The sequence below is a fragment of the Bombina bombina genome, chromosome 1 (assembly GCF_027579735.1).
Source record: "Bombina bombina isolate aBomBom1 chromosome 1, aBomBom1.pri, whole genome shotgun sequence".
Classification (NCBI taxonomy): Eukaryota; Metazoa; Chordata; class Amphibia; order Anura; family Bombinatoridae; genus Bombina; species Bombina bombina.
The window spans coordinates 670323297-670346639 of NC_069499.1; the positions used below are offsets into that span (position 1 = coordinate 670323297).

At 42.8% G+C, this 23343-nt stretch overlaps 1 protein-coding gene across 1 annotated transcript in view; it reads right to left on the reverse strand.

Moving 5' to 3' along the window:
• The window catches only part of GUCY2F (guanylate cyclase 2F, retinal), a 220213-nt gene extending 209176 nt beyond the window's left edge, over nucleotides 1-11037 (reverse strand). The window contains exon 1 of the mRNA XM_053699145.1: nucleotides 10296-11037. Coding sequence (XP_053555120.1) covers nucleotides 10296-11037 — 742 coding nt within the window. The remainder of the gene's footprint in view (nucleotides 1-10295) is intronic.
• Between the last annotated feature and the right edge of the window lie 12306 nt (nucleotides 11038-23343).

Consider the following 23343-nt stretch of genomic DNA (forward strand, 5'->3'; position numbering starts at 1 on the left):
CCCACTTAATATCGGCTGTCATCCTTTTAATAAGGTCTAAAGCCGGCAATGACCCTAAGTCATTACCTCCCAGGTGTAGCACTATCACATGGGGCTGCCCCCACCTTTTGTGTGCCTCCTGCAACAATGCTGGCAAATCATCCCAAACAAGACCCCTGCGTCCTAACCACCGGAAGTTGGCCCTGGACGTTTGGAATCCAAGCTGCTGCCCTTCCTGCGTCCGCAGCGCCCTGATGGAAGCCCAATGGATAAATGAGTGGCCTATTATCCAAACTCGAACCGTGGGTGAACTTCCCAATGTACCTGATGAAACAGATGATACCCTATTAGCTGGTCACGCTCTGACCCCTAACACAAACCCCCACAGTTCACTCCAATTACAGCCCGCATCCCTCCCCCAAAACCACACAACCCGTGAAGCTTGGGGTACCCCCTTCGAGACCCTGCCCGTACCTCTAGGGGTCACGATCAGCATCTGCCTCAGCAATGCGTTCCCGGTGTGGGCCTAACATATTCTTTGATCTGCGCTGACTTCCACCTCCCCAGGCTCTTTATTTCTGCTGGGGAGTCACCCTTCTCTGCCGCACTAGTCGCGGCCCTAATCCTGAACGAATGGGCAGCGATCCTCTTGGGATCCAGGCCCGCAACCACCGCTGTTTTCGCGAGCACTCTACGAAACTGAAATATCGACAGAGCTGACCCGTCCTCATGGACGAGAAACTGTTCACACTGGGCCGACCGGAGTTTAGAAAACTCCGCTACACAACGAGCTGGACAGCATAAAGCTTCCTCCTGGTTGGCCAGGGGTAGCCAAGTCCCGCTACCCCCTTGATCCGTTTTGGACCAAGGGACAAATAATAGCACCTTCCCTTGCGCCAAGCGCACATGTTTCGCCAGGACTCCCCCTGAACCCTCCCTTTTGGATGATGAGACTAACTCGCTCACCCGAAGGGCCCCGGCGAATGCTATTGCAAAAGCCGTTTGAAAGAGTAATATCTCGTAATCGGATTTACACACTTCCTTTAACCCAAACGCCAACTGCCTCAGTCTACTGGCCGTGATTGGTTTCCTGGGGTCCTTAACCCTAGGAACCATTCTCCCCCAGCCCTTCAGAACTTTCTGAACCAGAAACGTCCTGGAGTGATCCCTGAAACCGAGTGCTCTGTTAAAGAATGCCACTGCTGATAGCCTACCCGCAGCTCCAGCCTTGCTAACTCCATCCCTTCTCAGCCATGCCAGCCATTCCAACACATGCACCCTAGTGGCCCCTTGTACCTGTACGTCCTTCTGATGACAGAACTCCTCCCATCTGTTCCAGTGGCCCAGGTACGTGGACCATGTCTTCGGAGCCAAGGACGCCTTAACTAAGCCGAGGATGCCTTCCCATCCTTCATCAGCTGCCAAAGATAAGATGGGCACATTAGACCCTTCTTCGCCGCCTTGGGTGCTGCTTTCCTAAACTGCCCCCAATTGAATCGAGAGAGTGCGTCAGCTATCACGTTCTGCACTCCCGGGACGTGTTTGGCGGTGAAGCAGATGTTGAGCTGCAAGCAGCGCAACACTAGGTGCCTCAGATAGCGAACGACATTAGGTGAAGCCGCCGACAACCGATTAATGGCGTACACCACACTCAGGTTATCTGTCTAGAATACCACCGATCTGTTCGCCAACTTATCCCCCCATATTTCCACCGCTACGATTATCGGAAACAACTCCAATAGAGTCAAGTTCCTGACACATCCAGCTGCTATCCATTCGCTGGGCCACGGAGCCGCACTCCATTCCCCTTCCAGGTATGCCCTATAACCGGAGCTCCCTGCTGCGTCCGTGAAGAGGTGCAGTATTTGATTGGACACTGGTGGTTGCCTCCAGAGGCAAACCCCATTGAAGTTTTTCAGAAAGTTTTCCCAAAATCCCAAATCTTCCTTTATCTCGTCCGTTATGCGTGCCCGATTTGCTCGCCCAGAATGACCCTTCAATTGGCCCTCCAAACGGCGATTTAAAACCCTACCCATGGGGATCACCCGCCCCGCAAAGTTCAAGAGACCCAGCAATGACTGGACCTCCATAATGGGGACCCTCTCGCTCCCCTTGACTGACCGGACCGTCTGCAACATCCGCTGCACCTTGTCCACCGGCAGTCTGCAAACGGCCTGAACCATGTCAATTTCTATTCCCAGAAATGTTATACACGTACAGGGACCCTGCGTCTTATCATCCGCCAGTGGTACCCCAAAACATGCCATCATGTCTACCATGACTTTCATGAGTCGTTCGCACTCAGCGCCCCCAGCTCCCCCCACCAACAGGAAGTCATCGAGGTAATGGGCAATCGCCCCACCCCCAGACGCTGTCTCGACCACCCAGTGCAGAAAAGTACTGAAACACTCGAATAGCGAGCAGGACAGGGAACACCCCATTGGGAGACACCTGTCCACGTAGTAAGAACCCTCAAACTTCATCCCCATAAGCCTGAAAGCTGAAGGATGAAGCGGCAATAGCCTAAATGCCGACTCAATGTCCAGTTTTGCCATCAGCGCACCAGGACCACAAGCCCTGACCACCTCTAGCGCATTATCAAAGGATTGATAATGTACCGAACTGAGTTCGGGGTCAATCGCGTCATTGACCGATCCCCCTTTTGGAAAAGACAGGTGATGAATCAATCTGAATTTCCCCGGGTCCTTTTTTGGCACCACTCCCAAAGGCGACACCACCAGGCCGTCAATTGGGGGCTCGGCGAACGGGCCAGACACCCGCCCCATCGCCAATTCTTTAGCCAATTTTTCCCTCACCACGTGTGGGAATTCGTAGGCTGTTTTTAAATTCTTGTGCCCTTTCGCTCCCAGTACCTCTCTCGAGATTGGTATCTCAAAACCCCATTCCAGACCGACCCGAAGCAGCTCCGCCGCCTCCCGGTCTGGATAATTATCTAGCCATGCTAGCATCGGAGGCAGCTTAAGCGGGGTTGGGGCCCTTACCCACAGCTCCTGGTTTCTGAGCTGGTTTAAGCTGCCCCTGCTCCTTGCGTTTAACGCAATCCATCCCTGAGTGGGGGCCTCCGCAGTATCTGCAGATGTGCCGAAAGGAGCAACTGCTCCCCCTCTCGCACGATTTGTCCTGGAATTTCCAGCACTCGCGTCCCCGCCTGCTTGTCCTCGCTCCCGGCCGGGGCAACCCCTGCCGCGCCTGGGCGGGTGGCGTTGCGCCACCTTCTAGCCCCAATTTCGACCACAAGTGCATGTCTTGCGTGCCAAAATGCAGTAAGGTGTTTCCCACCATTTTCCTCCTGAAGGCCATATCATACTCTCTCCACGCCCCCTCTTTGAATCTAGCGTGGATGTCCTCTATAGTATCTTGGTACTTAAAGAGGTTGTGGCCCTGTAGCGGCCACCTATCCACGTAGCAAGCCGCTAGCACCCTGAAACATTTAAGCCATTCTTCATATGTTTCAGGTCTGCGAACCTTTTTTGGCCCAGACCCATCCAGGGCCCTCTCTTTTGCTCGAAACGCATCGAGGGAGAGGTTGAAGATATTCACATATCGACCCTCCTGGATCTTTTTTACTACTTTTGTCTTCCGATGCGCATACAGTGAATGTACTAGGCATGGGTATGTGTCCCCTTGCGCGGCCACCTTCCGTGGCACAGGGACCCCTGGCCCACTGCCCCCAGGCCCGCTAGGCCCTTGCTCCTGGTCCGCAGGCCCTGGTCCCCCAGCCCTATCCTTCGCGTGCCCCGCTGCCATTTTCTTGATCCATCTAAACATCCTATGCTGCCCTTTCCCAACCAGCCCCAGGTCCTCTCCACTCTCTGAACCTGACCCACTAGTTGAAGACCCCGTGTCAGCGTGTAATGTTTGATGTGCATAGTACTCACGAGTTCCAGTTCCCTCAGCATCGACGGGTGCTTGTGCAGATGTTCCTGGATGAACAGCCTGTTCCCTGCTTGACCCCGCCACCACCAATGCACTGGAAGACTCAGAAGCCATTGTTGATGCAGACCTATTTTGCACCTGTGGAGACAAAGTAACTTGGGGAGTACTCTGGCCAACGGGAGGAGAGTCAAAAGAAACATTCCTACCCTCCACCCTCTGTTCCCCCACAGTATTCACCCCCAGGGCTGATGAAACAGCCCTTCTTATCATGGCTTCCTGACCAGGCCCCTCCAGGGCGTGGGCACGCAACCCTTGGGGGGGCCTGTTGCCTGGCCACTTCACGCAGCGCCGCCTCAACTGCCTTTCTTATAACTTCTTCCTGCACCAAGCCACTATGCCCTTGGGCATCATTCACAAAACACGCGGGCACAATCTCACACCGCCCTGCTCACGGTTCACAATCTCCACACCTCTGTGTCCTCCATGCATCACTTCACCACACCTGTCATGCAGTGCTCTGTCCTCAACGACATGCGTTATCCCTGCATGCGCCCCCCTTCTTTCACCGCAGTCAAGCCCGTAAAATCCCCTCTCGCTTCCATCCATGACTCCCCCTTGTGTCCTCACAGCGAGTCCGGTCATACCCCTGCTGCCGTTCGTGCCACCATGCAAGCTTGCTTGTGCCCCTGACCGGGGCACCACCATGCCTGACCCCACATCACTGCTCACTCTCTGCCCCCTTGCTCCAGCCACACTTGCTCCACTTGCCCAACCGCAAGCGCTCATACCCATGTGCGCATGCGTAGTAGTGCCAAGGCCTCTGACCGTCGCGCACGCTTGTACTGGGCCCTTCTCCTCCACTGTCTCTCGCCTCTGTCTCGCCTGTGGCCCTGGCCGCCCCAAGTACTTGCGCCCGCTGCCCTCCAGAGCCTCCGTTTGACCCACCACCCGCGACCGGAAGCCTCCCCAAGTTACCTGGGCCGCTCCGGTCACGCGTGGCGTCTCCTCCGCTTGCCCGCCCTCCAAGATGGCGGCCGCGCGCCTCCTCCTCTGAACTAGAGGAGTACATCTCGCGGGATCCGTCATCCGAGAGGGCGGGTGCCGCTGCGCAGCACAACAGCCCCACCACCGGCCGCCGGGGCTGCGGTCCGGTCCTGCCCATGCCCAGGGGGCAATTGAGACAAGGTTTGGGCCAAGGCCAGGACCGCTGCCACGGCCTCCGGCGTTAGCGCCGCCAAGTGACCTGCCACCTCGCCCCCTATTAGGCTACTGCTAGGCGTCCCTGATACCAGAGGGCCCTGCTGACCTACACTAGGCCCTGACCCATCCTCACTACGGCCTAAACCAGGCCTCACCTGGCCCTCCCCGGCATGGGCTATATTACCCACACCAGCCTTGGACCCTGATCCCCTTCTCCCGCCCTTGGCAGGCCCCTTCCCTTTATTAAAACTCCTCTGGGGCCTATCTTTCTGGGGGGTAGGGGGTACCACTTCATCAGACCCATGCTCCTTCATCTGTTTTGCAGGTCCTCTCTTCCTGGATATCATTTCCACGACCTCCCTGTATCTCTTAGGTGGCAGAGATTTCCTCCTGGATCTATCCATTTCCACTATTACTTCAGGAATACAGCAGAAACTTTCTCCTTGAAGTCTGGAACCGAAAAGAGGCCGGACACCCTGCTGCAGGAACCTATAAAGGTAAGCACAAAAGACCTCCTCCTCGCCTGCAACATTGTAACAAACACACTCCACAATCTTCCAGACTTCAAATTGGTAATCCCTTAATGCTGTTACAGGCCCACTAGAGGGCCCTCCACTCTCAGTAGAATCTGAGTAGATACATATAGAAATATGTATTTAAAATAAAAGTAACATTTCCTGTATCTGAAGAACATTGGAATGTGAAATATTTAAAGAAAATACACAGAAAAATACATTAAATATTATTATGGAATTATTATTTAGACACACACATATATTATATATATTATAGCCCTTTGCGTTCAAATACATACCATATACAGTACCTTTGAACCCTTAAAAATATTGTTTATGAATATTTATGATTAATTTTTATCAGATAGTATTTATATGAGTGTAACAGTTTATAGTGAAAAAAAGTGATGTGGAGCCACTGCTGTAGATAAAAATCCTTTATTCTTCAAACATTAAAATAGGGAAGCATCCCAAAGTGACAAAAGGCGAAGCACCAATGCTGACATGTTTCAGCCCTTCGGACGTAATCGTAGCATGTAACAGTTTATATAAGTGTATTTATGTTGTATTTGGTGCATCTTTTTTTAACTCACTACCCCTTACGTAAGGTTGTCAGTCGTGCTAACCAGACAAGCATAAATGCGCTCTCGCTTTTACATTCAACTTGTAATACGATCGCTATTTCATTCCGCACCAAAGGCAGAAAAAAGACTGATATTGCTTTAATAACTGAAGGATCCTAAATAAAATCTAGATCTAATGACAAGTGAGAATTTTGTATCTCTACCATGTTTTTAAAAAATCCTTTCTAAAGGAAACTGACTACATAAATATATAGTTGTAGAAACCATTCTATAGATGGGAGGTCATAAACACTTCCTAAAAAAACTGAGATTTAATTTGTTATTATTTAGTAAAGAATATTCTCATTATAAAAATAGGGTGTCAAATACATAAAACTTGCTGTAGGCTGTGGTTATCATACAGACTTGCATTTCCATGCTGCAGAAATAATTCTATCAGCAGAACAGTGAAAATGATTTTTATCCTTCCAGACACCAGTGTGCTTACTCAGTGCGTTTACCTTTTCAAGCTCCAGTGATATTTGTCCATCTCTACAGAGCAGCCTGACCTGGTATTATTGTATGCAGACATTTTAATAATTAATCATTATTTACACTGGATTAGGTTACCACCACTGTTCAGTTTTGTTTGTTTGGATAGCCCTATTTTACATTTAAATCACTTGTTTTGATAATAAAATGCATGTGAACAGCATGTGGAATTGAAAAGATCATCTCAGCATGAATTTAAAATTACATCAAACCTCCATCTCATTCTGTCTCCATTCTCTTTTCACTTACAGGTACTTACACTATCGTTCTTTCTATCCTTCATTGTCTTTCTTTCTTGCTATTTTTTATAATATATTGGGGGGTTTCACATTATCCCATTGAGTGAGAGACAACACATGGTCACTATCTGGACTATACTTTGAGTGTGAACAAATGTATTATTATGCTTGAGTTCCTTTCAAGTCGTGAAAGGAGGCTGCAATCTCCTTCTCCATCACCTAGTTCAGTGGCAAGTCCCCATAATGTCACTATTTGCTTTATGTCTATGATGGAGAACAAATATATACAGAAAGAGAAGCGATCTACCGGGAATGAACACTAGCTCAGTGCTTGCCCTGGTTACCACCCAGCAGTAGCCTTGTTTAGCCCAATTGTGCTTTTGCTTTTCACAGAGGAGAATTTTCTGTAGTATATCAGTCTGATCCTGCCTAACATGGTCAGTCCAGCCCTTGAAGCACCAGGCAATTCTCCTCCGAACAAGGAGGCAGAAATTATAGTCTTAGGTTGCCATTTCTCTTGTTCAGAGGAGAATTGCCTGGTATTTTGGGGCTGGACTGACCTTGTTAGGTGGTATCAGACTGATATACTTCAGAAAAGAAATGTTTTCCTCTGTGAAAAACACAATTGGGCTAAAAGAAGCTACTCCGAGTCCCAGATAGTAACCAGGCCATAAAACAAGACACTGAGCTGTTGTTCATTCCTGGCAGATTGCTTCACTTTCTGTTTGTACCTCGGAGAACAAGCCTGTGCCCTGATGTCCTTTTTTTTCATTCATGTTCAAACTGACTTCTGTTATCACATTTGATTCATTCTATTTGTATCCTTTGCTAAAGGAGCAGCAATGGCATGCATTAATAGAAGCTAGCTAAAAATATCTGTAAAGCCAATAACAAAAAGCATATATATGCAGCCACCAATCACCAGCTATCTCTAAGTATTGCATTGCTGCTTCTGAGCCTACCTAGGAATGCTTTTTAACAAAGCAAATTACATAATAGATGTACATTGCGACATTGTTTACAACTGAATGTTCTATCAGAATCAAAAACATTTAATCTTGGCAGCAAGTACCTCACCTTCACATTTTCCTGGATGGTTTAACATAACTTAAAGAAGGATGCAATAATAGGGCTACTACCTTCTATCCCACTTGCCAAATCCTTCCATAACTACCTGCACCACACCTTAAAAAGATGATGTCAAACAACATTCAAGCCTTGCAACCCTTTACTAATTGGTCTTCTATTTCCAATCTTTCTGACTCTACCTCTACAGCCCACTTTAAATACCTGTGCCAGACTCATCCATCTCATCCATCATTCTTTATTCATTGCTCTTCTCTGTACTCCATATTTATTCAGCAGAATAAAATCTAAAATACAGCTCCACATTTCATCTTAGTCTTGGGCTCTAAGTACTCACCAACCTGTCCACTAGGTTCCATGAATATCCACTTATTTTATTGTAATTTTTTATATATTTATAAAAAAAAAAGAATATCGCCTAGGCCCATAAAATAAAAGCAATTCCCTCCCATTAACCAAATAGATTATGAATAGGACCCTTCTGTAATCAGTATGCTAATTTATATCTGATTTTGATCCTATTGACATATTGTATAATAATAATAATAATAATAATAATAATAAACAGAAGAAGAACAGCCCTTATAGATGTCCTACTGTGAATAACTCATTTAACTATTATATTTGCATGCAAGCAAAAATGGATGCATCATTTTCTTTCCAATAAAAATTAGACATTGCATCCATTCAAGTATATTATTTAGACTTCAGTATATACATTTTTGAGAAATAGATAGCCTAAGAAATATACAATAATCTTGTAATCAAGTAGTCATTCTGAAATTATGTAAATAAATTGCAGCATATTAATTAAACTCTAGGGGGGGTGTCCGGGCAGCAGTTGTGAGAGGAAGCAATATTGGGAGCATTTGAAAGTAGCTGTTACATTCTTCATACACTTGGTTAACGCTGAGGTGCAGTGGCAGAACTTCCAGGATTGCAAAGGTTGTTGGTGCGATTGAGCCTTGGAGGTCCACCACTTGGCGGGGGAAGGGAGGCCCAAGAGGTTGCTTCTCCTTCTTCTGCCTCCACTACTGTTACTAACGATACTTACACCATGTGAACTACACGCTTGTGGACTGTTAAGGGGCTGAATTTGAAATAAGTTTCATTGACTGATTGCTCATGTCCCACCATTATTAAACATTAAAAGAATAGTCCAGGTAAGATTTAACTTTGTCTGACTGCTATAGACTTCACAGGCTTTTAGCTGTGCACTGATTGGTGTACAAGAGCTGGTGGGAGCTGTTGATGATTGGCTTTATATTCCCTGAGCTGTGTGGTGATTGGCGGAGGTGTACCCTGCTCTATATTGTAATTGGCTGAACCCAGCTCTGCTGGCAGTACACAGAGCGAGCCAGTCACATGTGCAGGCACTGGTGTGAGGAGATGGTTTTGGCTGCACACTCCAGTAACAGCATTTGGGCGCCATGTACAGTTCTGAGGAGATTTTCACTATTCTAGGGATTTGGGTAATGATGGTTGTAAACTTACAGATATAAGGATAGAGGCAGATCTGCAAACAGCCTGAGTGTGAAGCAGTGCTTACAATATCCACCTTCAATACAGATTCTCCTTCTATTGGAGAGATGACTCCACTAGTGAATGAGGTTGGATTCCTCGAAGACCCAAGTAGCTCTGGGCTGACGGAGGGGAGTATGAGGAGCCCAACCTTCTTTTTTGGGTCCTGAATTTGAGGAGGGGAGATACTTGAATACCTTGAGGGCTCATAAAGCTATTATTGCTAAAGTTATTTAGACAGCAGATCTAGGCCCTGGTGATCAAAGCATTGTGATAATGGCAATATTTTAAAATAGGATCTGTTGTGCAAATCTGTTGTAAAATTTTAAAAAGGGTTAAAATCAGTTTTTGAAAGCAATCTCATTTTATGTTACATCTCTGTGGGTGGTGATGCTTTTCTGATACTGAATCAAATTTTGGGTTTCTGGAGAATAGGCCTCTTACCAACTTTACAGCCAGCCATAGGTAAGACGCCTTGGGTCGAATAGCAGGAAATCCACTGGACAATGTTATAGAGAAAAGGGTTATCAAATAAAAAAACGATCATTCTACTCTGTGAAAAACTACTGTATCTTTTGCAGACAACTATGACTTTACAAAAAACAACAAAGAAACACAATACAGGTATGTGTAGAAGATGCAAAATCACTGAAAATAAATGAAAATATAATTGTAATAAATTTAGATGCATTATTTTCTAAATACAAAATAAATTAAATGCACAAACTGTAATGTAAACTCACTTCTTATGTTGTCGGCCTTTCGTACCTTCTCCAGAGCTTGCTGGATACTCCTAGGGTCCTCTCCCATAGAGACTACAATTCCTACTGGCAATCCATTGCCACGAAGAGCATTTGCTACTTTCCTGCCAGTGTCCCTCCAGATATCTTCATTTGATGAAATAACTCCAACATGTGCCCACTGGAAATACTTCATCACATTAAAAAGAACCCTTGTGGGAGAAGGGAGCGTCCTGGCAAAAGTGGGATAGCTCTTTACATTGTCCAACTCATAGTTGATGCATGCCCAAGAAAAGACAGCTTTGTTCCAGTTCTTGCCTAGTAGAGTAGCAGCATCACAGTATCCAGGGTTAGATGGGCCAATAAACCCTGATGCTACCCCAGAATAGGTAAGAAAAGTAGAAAGGGCTTTAGAGGTTTGGCAATCTTCTTCAAGTATTGCATAATTGAATATGAGTCCTAGATCTAGAGACACATCTTTATTGATGCGTTCAATGGCTAACTTGGCAGCAACATTTGGGAGTGCTTTAGAAAACAATGGGTCGCAAGTCCAAGGTCCAACAACTCCCACTTTGTATGGGAGGGAATGCACAAGATGTGGAAAACAGATAATTACCAGTACTGACCAGAAGAGGAGAATCTTGGATGAGACAGTGGAAAACTGAGGGAATTCAATATCAGTCCATCTCAGGTATCTGATACATTTCAATTTAAAGCTCTGAATACGCCAGGGCTCCTGTAGCATTGCACTCCTGCAAATAACAGTATTAGCTGATAAAGAGATACGCCAAGCTTCAATTCAGAGAGATGGGGAGAATTTATGACAGCATTTCCAGAGCACGCCTAGAAATGAAAAAGGAAAGAAAAAAAATTCAGATTCTGAGAACTTAATGTAACCATTTAATTCATAGACATTGATTAAAACAATTGTTTCCACTTACACCTATCTGTGAATTAAAACAATATGCATTTATAGAACCCAGATAAGTATACCATATAATTCTAAATATATTCTCTGACTACTAACTAAAGGGATTGCCAGCTCCATGATCCTACCAAATGTATCCAGATATTTTGTATTCTCCCTTCAATACAATTACGGCCTACTGAAATAGTATTGTGTGTAGAATCTAGGTCACCAAATAGCTGGTAATTTAGGCAATTCAGAAATCATGTAAATATGACATGCTATGCATTAAAACTTGTCAATTGCATGCCTAGCTAAACATTTACTACAAAGAAAAGCTGTTCAACTTGCATATTAAAAAATAAACATTTTCTACAAAGAAAAGCTGTTCAACTTGCATATTAAAAAATATTTTAAAAAAAATGAAAATTACGAGTTTATTGTTAGTCTATCAAAAAATAGATTTCTACCATTCTTTTTTGCCCTTTCAATCCTAGAATCTATTATTTTTCTACCGATTAACTTATATAACAGAGTAAATATGAGATATAGCCACAGAATAGACCCTATGTTCTAACTAATTTTTGTAGCTAAATGACAAGCTATTCAACTGGCATAAAACCTACCCAAGCTAATTTCTACACTGAATAGCCTCCATGCATATAATCTTATGCACTGTGGTCTCATTGGCATCAGTTGATGAGCAAAAAAAAACAACATATTTTAATGCCAGAGTTTAAATTCATAACCAGATGTTAAAAAGCCTGCAAGACATTTTTATGAGCTCTTCAATGAAACCACTAATTACATCACACATGACATTAGCATCAACATCCATAATGACATCACAAAATATGTGACATTAAATTAGATACCACCTACCATACATTGCAAAAACCATACATAATGCAACAATCGGTATCAATAACATTAATTAAAATACAATTTTCACTGCCTGTAAAAACAATTTCCTCTTTTTTAGTGGTTTTAGATTTCTAAATTATTTACTTTGTTATTATTCCTATAATATTTATATTCAAACCATATCATAAACATGTAATAATAAGACATATGTGCATGCCTTATATTAATCCAATGAAATCTCAAATGATCAAATATTAAAAATCACAATAATTCCATGTAAAATTATTTGCAAATAATTATGACCCCGGGGAAGTCTCCCTAAGGTGGATAGGGGAAACCAGATGTGAACTCCCTGCCCAATGTGCTCAAAGGGATATGGCTGAGTGATGAGGGCCACAGAGAGCCAAAACAATCATCTTGGGTTCCCATGTTCCTCATTCAGGGGAGGATTGCTTGGTATTTTGGGGGTTGGACCTACCTTTTTAGACAGGATCAGAATGATATAATTCAGGAAACTTCTTATGTTTGAAAAGTACAATTGGACTTAAAGGGACATTCCGTTCAAAATGTAAATGCACATAGATGAATTACATCTTTGAATAGAAACATATTTACAGTATACATGTATTGGCAAATATGCTTCTTGTAAAGGTTAACACTGTTTAAGTGTTAACATTTTTCTCTGTAAGTGGATGGGAAGCATAGCTGGATATTCCCATTTTAAATACTACAGCTGCTCAGAGCACCAGTGGGGCCTGTGTCATGTCAGCAATTAACAAATTGAGTCATTACCAGATGGTACAAGCACCTTACGCTGTCTGAGCAAGTGCTGGTGCACGTGCATACTTAAATACACTTTTTAAACAGCTAAAGCTTTTATTAGAAGTATTTTTCCTAACGTGTATATTACAAAAATGCTTCAATTCAAAATTGAAATACACCGATTCCATTTTTGGCTGGAATTTCCCTATTAAAGTGGGCGCTCCCTGGTGCTAACGTGCCATAGAACAAGTTACTGAGAGGTTGTTAATTCCTGATTGAGTGTGTTTATTTCCTTTCTGTATGCATCTAATGATATTGGCCTAGATTACAAGTGGAGCGTTAATTTATCTCATTGTGGGTGCGCAATAAATAACCAGCCATTACAAGTGGCTGGTTATTGCTACCGCACGCTCGCAGTAGCAATTAGTGCTTATAAAATTAGTACAATCCCTACTCAAAACCTGATAACACTTTTTGTAAAGGCTATATACTTCTATTCTAGCAACATATATGGAGAAGTTAAGTAATTATGATGTTATATACACTTTGTGTACCAATACTGAAACTGTTCTTTGATGTCCATGTCTGGACCCTGAATTTCATGTAACTTTACTTTTTTTTTTTTTTGTTTATTCTAAATAAAAAGTTAAAAAAATTAATAATAATAAAAAAAAATTAGTACAATCCACAAGGGAAGATAGCACATGGGGCATGGAAAAGGGATTAGCCAGGTCCCAACAGCACTGTAATAATTCAGGGTTTTCCAGCCTCCAGGTAATATTTTTAAAAGACCTTTATTTTTTCAAGCAGGGTCCATGAGTACAAAAAAAAAAAAAACTTTTCAAACCTGCAATAGGTTCTTAGTCATGTCATCTGATATGACATAGAACCTATTGCAGGTTTGAAACTGTTGTTTTTTTTTGTACTCATGGACCCTGCTTGAAAAAATAAAGGTCTTTTAAAAATATTACCTGGAGGCTGGAAAACCCTGAATTATTACAGTGCTTATAAAATTAAATTAACCAATCAGGGCCGAGATTACATATACGGTGCAGGCTTCAGAGCTACTGCTGAAACCCACGCCGCCCGTAATTTCACCTCGCACATCGGGGTATTACATAAACCCCTCCAGCAGTTCATAAAGTGCCATAAATTGGATAAACTAGCGATGTCCATAAATGTGAGTAAATACAAATTTCGCTAATGACTTACGGTACTTTAGAAACTGCCGGCGCCTAAGAAAATAAAAAAAACATCAAATCTCTAGTAAAAGTCTAACCCGCCTCACAAAAATAAACCCGACACGTCAGAACCCCTATATCCGTCATCAAACACACATCGGAACTAATAATAAAAGTATTAACGCCTAAATCGACAACCCCCCACAACGCAATATGCTTAATTAAACTATTAACCCCTAATCCGCCATTCACACACATCGCAAACTACCTAATAAAAGTATTAACCCCTAAATCCGCCAACCCCAACATCGCAAACTACCTCTTAAAACTATTAACCCCTAATCCACCATTAAAAGGACACTTAACCAAAAAATTTTCTTTTGTGATTCAGATAGAGCAGTGCTTTTCAACCAGTGTGCCGTGGCACACTAGTGTGCCGTGAGAGATCCTCAGATGTGCCACTGCAGACTGACAACAGTGTGACATATTTTTTAAACTTTGCTTGTTTTTTACTCCCAGTGCAGGGGTAGTTTGTAGGAGACATGGCATAACAGCACAATACATACAGTATGTGTGTGTTTGTGTGCATGTGTATATATATATATATATGCTGTATTAGGCTACAATGTGTGATTTTTTTTAAATTTTGGGATGGTGGTGTGCCACAGGATTTTTTAATGTAAAAAAGTGTGCCACGGCAAAAAAAAGGTTAAAAATCACTGAGATAGAGCATGACATTTTATGTAACTTTCTAATATTATCCTTTTATCAATTTTTCTTCATTCTCTTGGTATCTTTATTTGAAATGCAAGAATGTAAGTTTAGATGCCGACCCATCTCTTCCAACAGGCATTCAGTCCGCTTATCTGACCTTCATAAACTTTTATGTCTTATGTTGGTATATTTGTAAAGTGCTTTGAGTCTCACAGGGAGAAAAGCGCTATATAAATTGCAATTTATTATTATTATTACAAATTATAAGAAAATTATAAACTTTTTTTAAATTGTATTCTCTATTTGAATTAAGAAAGAAGAGAATTTTCGGTTGCATGTCCCTTTAAATAAGAATATCTAAACTGTACAGCTCACAAAGGTTACTAAGAGCTGGCAATGTTTTCAGGCATTTTTAGACATTTAAGCATAATTTGAACATACATGTTCAGGTCATTTGAAGAATCTAGTGATAAATGTATACTATGGAGAATTAATCTATGGTATTTTAAATGAAAACAAATGTCATTGTTTAATTATTACTTTGAATAGTGTATGTGTTCTAAATGTGATTTTATTAAATATAGAGATGGTTTTTCATATGAAAAGATCTGTAATGTACACACAAATGCACACACAAACTTGCTTGAGCACACATACACACAACCACACTCAAATGCACACACACACACTTGCATGAGCACACTTACACACACAAATGCACACACTTGTATGAGCACACATATACACACAAATGCATACACACACTTGCATGAGCACACATGCACACACACACTTGTAAGAGCACACATACACACAACCACACACAAATGCATACACACACTTGCATGAGCACACATACACACAACCACACACACATACACACATACACACAAATGCACACACACACACTTGCATGAGCACACATACACACAACCACACACACATACACACATACACACAAATGCACACACACACACTTGCATGAGCACACATACATACAACCACACACACATACACACATTCACACACAAATGCACAAACACAAACACACTTGCATGAGCACACATACATACAATCACACACACATACACACACTTGCATGAGCACACATACACACAACCACACACACATACACACACTTGCATGAGCACACATACACACAAACACATACACACAAACACAAACACACTTGCATGAGCACACATACATACAACCACACACACATACACACATTCACACACAAATGCACAAACACAAACACACTTGCATGAGCACACATACATACAACCACACACACATACACACACTTGCATGAGCACACATACACACAACCACACACTCATACACACACTTGCATGAGCACACATACACACAACCACACACACATACACACACTTGCATGAGCACACATACACACAACCACACACACATACACACACTTGCATGAGCACACATACACACAAACACATACACACAAACACAAACACACTTGCATGAGCACACATACATACAACCACACACACATACACACATTCACACACAAATGCACAAACACAAACACACTTGCATGAGCACACATACACACAACCACACACACATACACACATACACACAAATGCACACACACACACTTGCATGAGCACACATACACACAACCACACACACATACACACATACACACAAATGCACACACACACACTTGCATGAGCACACATACACACAACCACACACACATACATACAATCACACACACATACACACATTCACACACAAATGCACAAACACACACACACTTGCATGAGCACACATACATACAATCACACACACATACATACATTCACACACAAATGCACAAACACAAACACACTTGCATGAGCACACATACATACAACCACACACACATACACACACTTGCATGAGCACACATACACACAACCACACACACATACACACACTTGCATGAGCACACATACACACAAACACATACACACAAACACAAACACACTTGCATGAGCACACATACATACAACCACACACACATACACACATTCACACACAAATGCACAAACACAAACACACTTGCATGAGCACACATACACACAACCACACACACATACACACATACACACAAATGCACACACACACACTTGCATGAGCACACATACACACAACCACACACACATACACACATTCACACACAAATGCACAAACACACACACACTTGCATGAGCACACATACATACAATCACACACACATACATACATTCACACACAAATGCACAAACACAAACACACTTGCATGAGCACACATACATACAACCACACACAAAACGCACCAGTTTCAATGTTCAAGATGTATTATTTTCCTTCCTAATTGTTTTAAGTAGGTTTCCTGTGAAGTGCTCATATTGTTGATGTATGTATCATTTTAAATAGCCCCAATGATTACATTTTATTTTTAATAATTAATATACATTTTTCCCCCCATTAAATATATGTATGTAATGTATGTTCAGTTATCAAGCTTGAGATAAGACCTATCTCAATCACTGAAGCTCTGACTTTTAATGGGAAAAAAACAAACAAAGCTGAAATTATTTTTTTTTTCATGCTTAACCTTGTAATCTGTATACTGCTGCATACAAGGGTTGCTACAATATTTGTAAAAGGACAAACAAATATATTTACGAGTATATTTAGCAGGAAGGGGGACATCATTTATAATCATTCATTATAAGTCCAGTTACACTGAAAATATATATTTTTTTAATTAAGATAATTATTTATATGACAGTGCAATTGTTCCTGTAATCAGATATCATATAGCCACATTATACCAAACCATAATGTATAGGAAATAACAAAATTTATGCTTACCTGATAAATTTCTTTCTTTCTGGACATAGAGAGTGCACAACGTCATTCCAATTACTAGTGGGATATTCAACTCCTGGCCAGCAGGAGGAGGCAAAGAGCACCCCAGCAAAGCTGTTAAGTGTAACTTCCCTTACCCATAATCCCCAGTCATTCAGCCAAAGGAAAATGGAAAAAGAAGAAACACAAGGGTGAAAAGGTGCCTGAGGTTTACTAAAAAAAACTGCCAAATTATAATTAAAAAGAGGGTGGGGTCGTGGACTCTCTATGTCCGGAAAGAAAGAAATTTATCAGGTAAGCATAAATTTTGTTTTCTTTCTTATGACATGGAGAGTCCACAACGTCATTCCAATTACTAGTGGGAACCAATACCCAAGCTAGAGGACACGGAATGAACAGGGAGGGAGAAAAAGGCAGGAGTACCTAAACAGAAGGCACCACCGCTTGAAGAACCTTTCTCCCAAAAGAAGCCTCAGCCGAGGCAAAAGTATCAAATTTGTAGAATTTTGAAAAAGTATGCAGAGAGGACCATGTTGCCGCCTTGCAAATCTGTTCCACAGAAGCTTTATTTTTAAAATCTTAAGAAGAGGAGACAGCCCTAGTGGATTGAGCCGTAACTCTCTCAGGAGGCTGCTGTCCAGCAGTCTCATAAGCCAAACAAATCAAACTTCAAGTCCGCACAACATCCAAGTTATGCAAAAGACATTCCTTTTGAGAAGAAGGATTAGGACAAAAAGAATGAACAACAATTTCCTGATTAATGTTTCGATCCGACACCACCTTAGGGAGAAACCCCAATTTAGTACAAAGGACCGCCTTATCAGAATGAAAAATAAGGTAGGAGGAATCACACTACAGATCATAAAGCTCAGACACTCTGCGAGTGGAAGAAATAGCAACAAGAAACAAAACCTTCAAGGATAACAATTGTATATCAACCACATGCATTAGCTCAAACTGAGCCTGATGCAAAACTTTAAGAACTAAATTAAGGCTCCACGGGGGAGCAACACGCTTAAACACAGGCATGATTCTAACCAGGGCCTGCACGAAGGCTTGAACATCTGGTGAGTCTGCCAGACATTTGTGTAAAAGGATAGACAAAGCAGAGATTTAACCCTTTAGGGTACTGACCAACAAACACTTCTCCAGGCCATCCTGAAGAAAAGACAAAATCTGGGTAATCCTTACCGGCTCCAGGAAAACCCCTTAGATTCACACCAATAAAGATATTTACGCCTTATCTTATGGTAAATCTTACGAGTAACAGGTTTCCTAACCTGAATCATAGTTTCAATGACTGCTTCAGGAAAACCACGTCTAGACAGAATTAGGCATTCAATCTCCAAGCAGTCAGAGAATCTAGACTTGGATGGAGGAAAGGACCTTGAAGTTGAAGGTCCTTCCTCTGAGGTAACCTCCAAGGAGATAGAGACGACATTCTTACTAGATCCATCCTGCGAGGCCATGCAGGAGCTATTAGGATCACTGATGCTCTCTCCTGCTTTCTTTCTGGACATGGAGAGTCCACAACATCATTCCAATTACTAGTGGGAAAGCTGTTAAGTGTAACTTCCCTTACCCATAATCCCCAGTCATTCAGCCGAAGGAAAATGGAAAAAGAAGAAACACAAGGATGAAAAGGTGCCTGAGGTTTACTCAAAAAAACTGCCAAATTATAATTAAAAAGAGAGCGGGGTCATGGACTCTATCTCTATGTCCGGAAAGAAAGAAATTTATCAGGTAAGTATAAATTTTGTTTTCTTTCCTATGACATGGAGAGTCCACAACGTCATTCCAATTACTAGTAGGAACCAATACCCAAGCTAGAGGACATGGAATGAGCTGGGAGGGAGAAAAAAGGCAGGATTACCTAAACAGAAGGCACCACCACTTGAAGAACCTTTCTCTTAAAAGAAGCCTCAGTCGAGGCAAAAGTATCAAATTTGTAGAATTTTGAAAAAGTATGCAGAGAGGAGCATAATCCCCAGTCATTCAGCCAAAGGAAAATGGAAAAATAAGAAACACAAGGGTGAAAAGGTGCCTGAGGTTTACTCAAAAAAACTGCCAAATTATAATTAAAAAGAGGGCAGGGATGTGGACTCTCTATGTCCGGAAAGAAAGAAATTTATCAGGTAAGCATAAATTTTGTTTTCTTTCCTATGACATGGAGAGTCCATGACGTCATTCCAATTACTAGTGGGAACCAATACCCAAGCTAGAGGACACGGAATGAACAGGGAGGGAGAAAAAGGCAGGAGTACCTAAACAGGAGGCACCACCGCTTGAAGAACCTTTCTCCCAAAAGAAGCCTCAGTCGAGGCAAAAGTATCAAATTTGTAGAATTTTTAAAAAGTATGCAGAGAGGACCATGTTGCCGCCTTGCAAATCTGTTCCACAGAAGCTTCATTTTTAAAAGCTTAAGAAGAGGAGACAGCCCTAGTGGAATGAGCCGTAAGTCTCTCAGGAGGCTGCTGTCCAGCAGTCTCATAAGACAAACAATTAAAACTTCCAGTCCGCACAACATCTAAGTTATGCAAAAGACATTCCTTTTGAGAAGAAGGATTAGAACAAAAAGAAGGAACAACAATTTCCTGATTAATGTTTCTATCCAACACCACCTTAGGTAGAAACCCCAATTTAGTACAAAGGACCGCCTTATCAGAATGAAAAATAAGGTAGGAGGAATCACACTACAGAGCAGAAAGCTCAGACACTCTGCGAGCGGAAGAAATAGCAACAAGAAACAAAACCTTCCAGGATAACAATTGTATATAACCACATGCATCGGCTCAAATGGAGCGTGCTGCAAAACTTTAAGAACTAAATTAAGGCTCCACGGGGGAGCAACAGGCTTAAACACAGGCCTGATTCTAACCAGGGTCTGCACAAAAGCTTGAACATCTGGTGAGTCTGCCAGGCGTTTGTGTAAAAGGATAGACAAAGCAGAGATTTTACCCTTTAGGGTACTGACCGACAAACCCTTCTCCAGGCCATCCTGAAGAAAAGACAAAATCTGTGTAATCCTTACCAGCTCCAGGAAAACTCCTTAGATTCACCCCAATAAAGATATTTACGCCTTATCTTATGGTAAATCTTACGAGTAACAGGTTTCCTAGCCTGAATCATAGTTTCAATGACTGATTCAGGAAAACCACGTCTAGACAGAATTAGGCATTCAATCTCCAAGCAGTCAGCTTCAGAGAATCTAGGTTTGGATGGAGGAAAGGACCTTGAAGTAGAAGGTCCTTCCTCTAAGTTAACCTCCAAGGAGATAGAAACGACATTCTTACTAGATCTGTGAACCAGATCCTGCAAGGCCATGCAGGAGCTATTAGGATTACTGATGCTCTCTCCTGCTTGATACAAGCTATGACTCATGGAAGTAGAGCAAACGGAGGAAACAGATATGCCAGAGAAAACCTCCAAGGAACCGCTAGAGCATCTATCAGAACGGCCTGAGGATCTCTTGACCTTGAGTCGTACTTTGAAACCTTGGCATTTTGGCGGGACACCATCAGATCTAACTCTGGAACCCCCCACTGGAGGGTTATCTGAAAGAACACTTTCGGATGGAGAGTCCACTCCCCTGGATGAAAGGATTGTCTGCTCAGGTCTCCCCTCCTAGAATGTGGATGGCAGATAGGAGACAATCGTGGACTTCCGCCCACTGCAGAATGCGAGTCTCCTCCTTCATGGCTATGGAACTCAGCATCCCTCCCTGGTGGTTGATGTAAGCCACTGAGGTGATGTTGTCTGACTGGAATCTGATAAACCGGACCAAAGACAGTTGCGGCCACGCTGATAGGGCATTAAAGATAGCTCTCAACTCCAAGATGTTTATGGGAAGAGAGGACTCTTCCCGAGACCACAGGCCCGGAGCCTTTAAAAAAAAAAAACAGCACCCCAGGCTTACAGGCTGGCGTCTGTAGTCACAATTTCCCAGGAAGGTCTCAGGAAGCAAGTACCCAGAGACAGATGTTCCTGTTACACCCACCATGAGAGAGAGTCTCTTGTTAGACGATGGTCCAGATTTATCCTCTGTTCCATTGACGGAGCATACAAAGTTGCAGTGGATGTAGATGGAACCGAGCAAAAGGAATGATGTCCATGGGTGCAACCATCAGACCAATCACTTCCATGCATTGTGCCACAGATGGACGGAAGGCAGACTGGAGAGAAAGACAGGAAGCAAGAATTTTGTCTTTTCTGACCTCTGTCAGGAAAATCTTCATTGAAAGGGAATCTATTATAGTCCCTTGAAAACACACCTTGGTAGGTAGAAGGAACTAGAGAACTCTTTTCCAAATTCACCTTCCACCCGTGGGAACGTAGAAAAGACAACAGCATCTCTTTATGAGACTGGGCTAGTTGAAAAGATGACACTTGTACTAAGATGTCATCTAGGTAAGGCGCCACAGCAATTCCCTGTGATCTGATCACTGCCAAAAGAACCCCCAGAACCTTTGTGAATATTCTGGGGGCCGTAACCAGACCGAATAGAAGAGCAACAAATTGGAAGTGCTTGTCCAGAAAGGAAAACTTTAGATACTGATGGTGTTCCCTGTGAATGGGGACATGAAGGTATGTGTCCTTTAGGTCTATGGTCGTCATAAACTGACCTTCCTGTACCAAAGGACGAATGGCATGAAAAGTTTCCATCTTGAAGGACAGAACCCTGAGCAATTTGTTAAGACACTTGAGGTCTAGAATGGGATAAAAAGTTCCCTCCTTTTTGGGAACCACAAAAAGATTTCAATAAAATCCTAGACCCTGTTCTCTTAGGGGGACTGGAACAATAACCCACAGGGAGTATAGGTCCTTTACACAGCTTAAGAAGGCCTCCTTCTTTATGTGGTTTGAGGATAGTCTTGACAGAAGAAATCTGCCCCTTGGAGGGCAAGACTTGAATCCCATTCTGTAGCCCTGGGTTACTATGTCCACCACCCATGGATCTGGGACATTGTGTATCCAGGCTTGACGAAAAAGAGAAAGCCTGCCCTCACCTGATCCACACTGGAATCAGGGGTGGAACCTTCATGCTGATTTAGAGTCAGCAGAAGGCTTCTTGTTCTGTTTTCCCTTGTTCCAGGGCTGGTTAGATTTCAAAGTTGGTCCGGTTTGGAAGAGGAGGATGAAGACTTTTGTCCCTTAAAGTGACAAAAGGAACGGAAATTAGAAGTCTGGCGACATCTAGGTCTATTCTTCTTGTCCTGAGGTAGGAAAGATCCCTTTCCACCTGTAATCTCTGAAATAATCTCCGCCAGACCAGTTCCGAACAGAGTCTTTCCCTTATAAGGTAAAGCCAAAAGCTTGGCCTTAGAAGAGACGTCAGATGACCAGGATTTTAACCACAGAGCTCTGCGTGCTAGTATAGTGAAACTAGACAAATTATCTGCATGTTGGCATTGCAGATAAAGGTATTGGACAAATTAAGAGCCTTGATCCTACCCTGGATCTCCTCTACTGTAGTTTCCTCAGTAATAAGGTCCGAGAAGGCATCACACCAATAAGATGCAGCGCCCACCACCGTGGCAATACTCAATGCAGGTTGCCACTGCAATCCTTGATGGATGTACATCTTTTTTAAGTAAGCTTCTAGCTTCTTATCTATTGGATCCTTAAAAGTGCAAGTATCCTCTATAGGAATAGTAGTTCTCTTGGCAAGAGTAGAAATAGCTCCTTCAACTTTAGGAACCGGGCACCATGAGTCACGAATAGAGTCGGCAACAGGAAACATCTTCTTAAA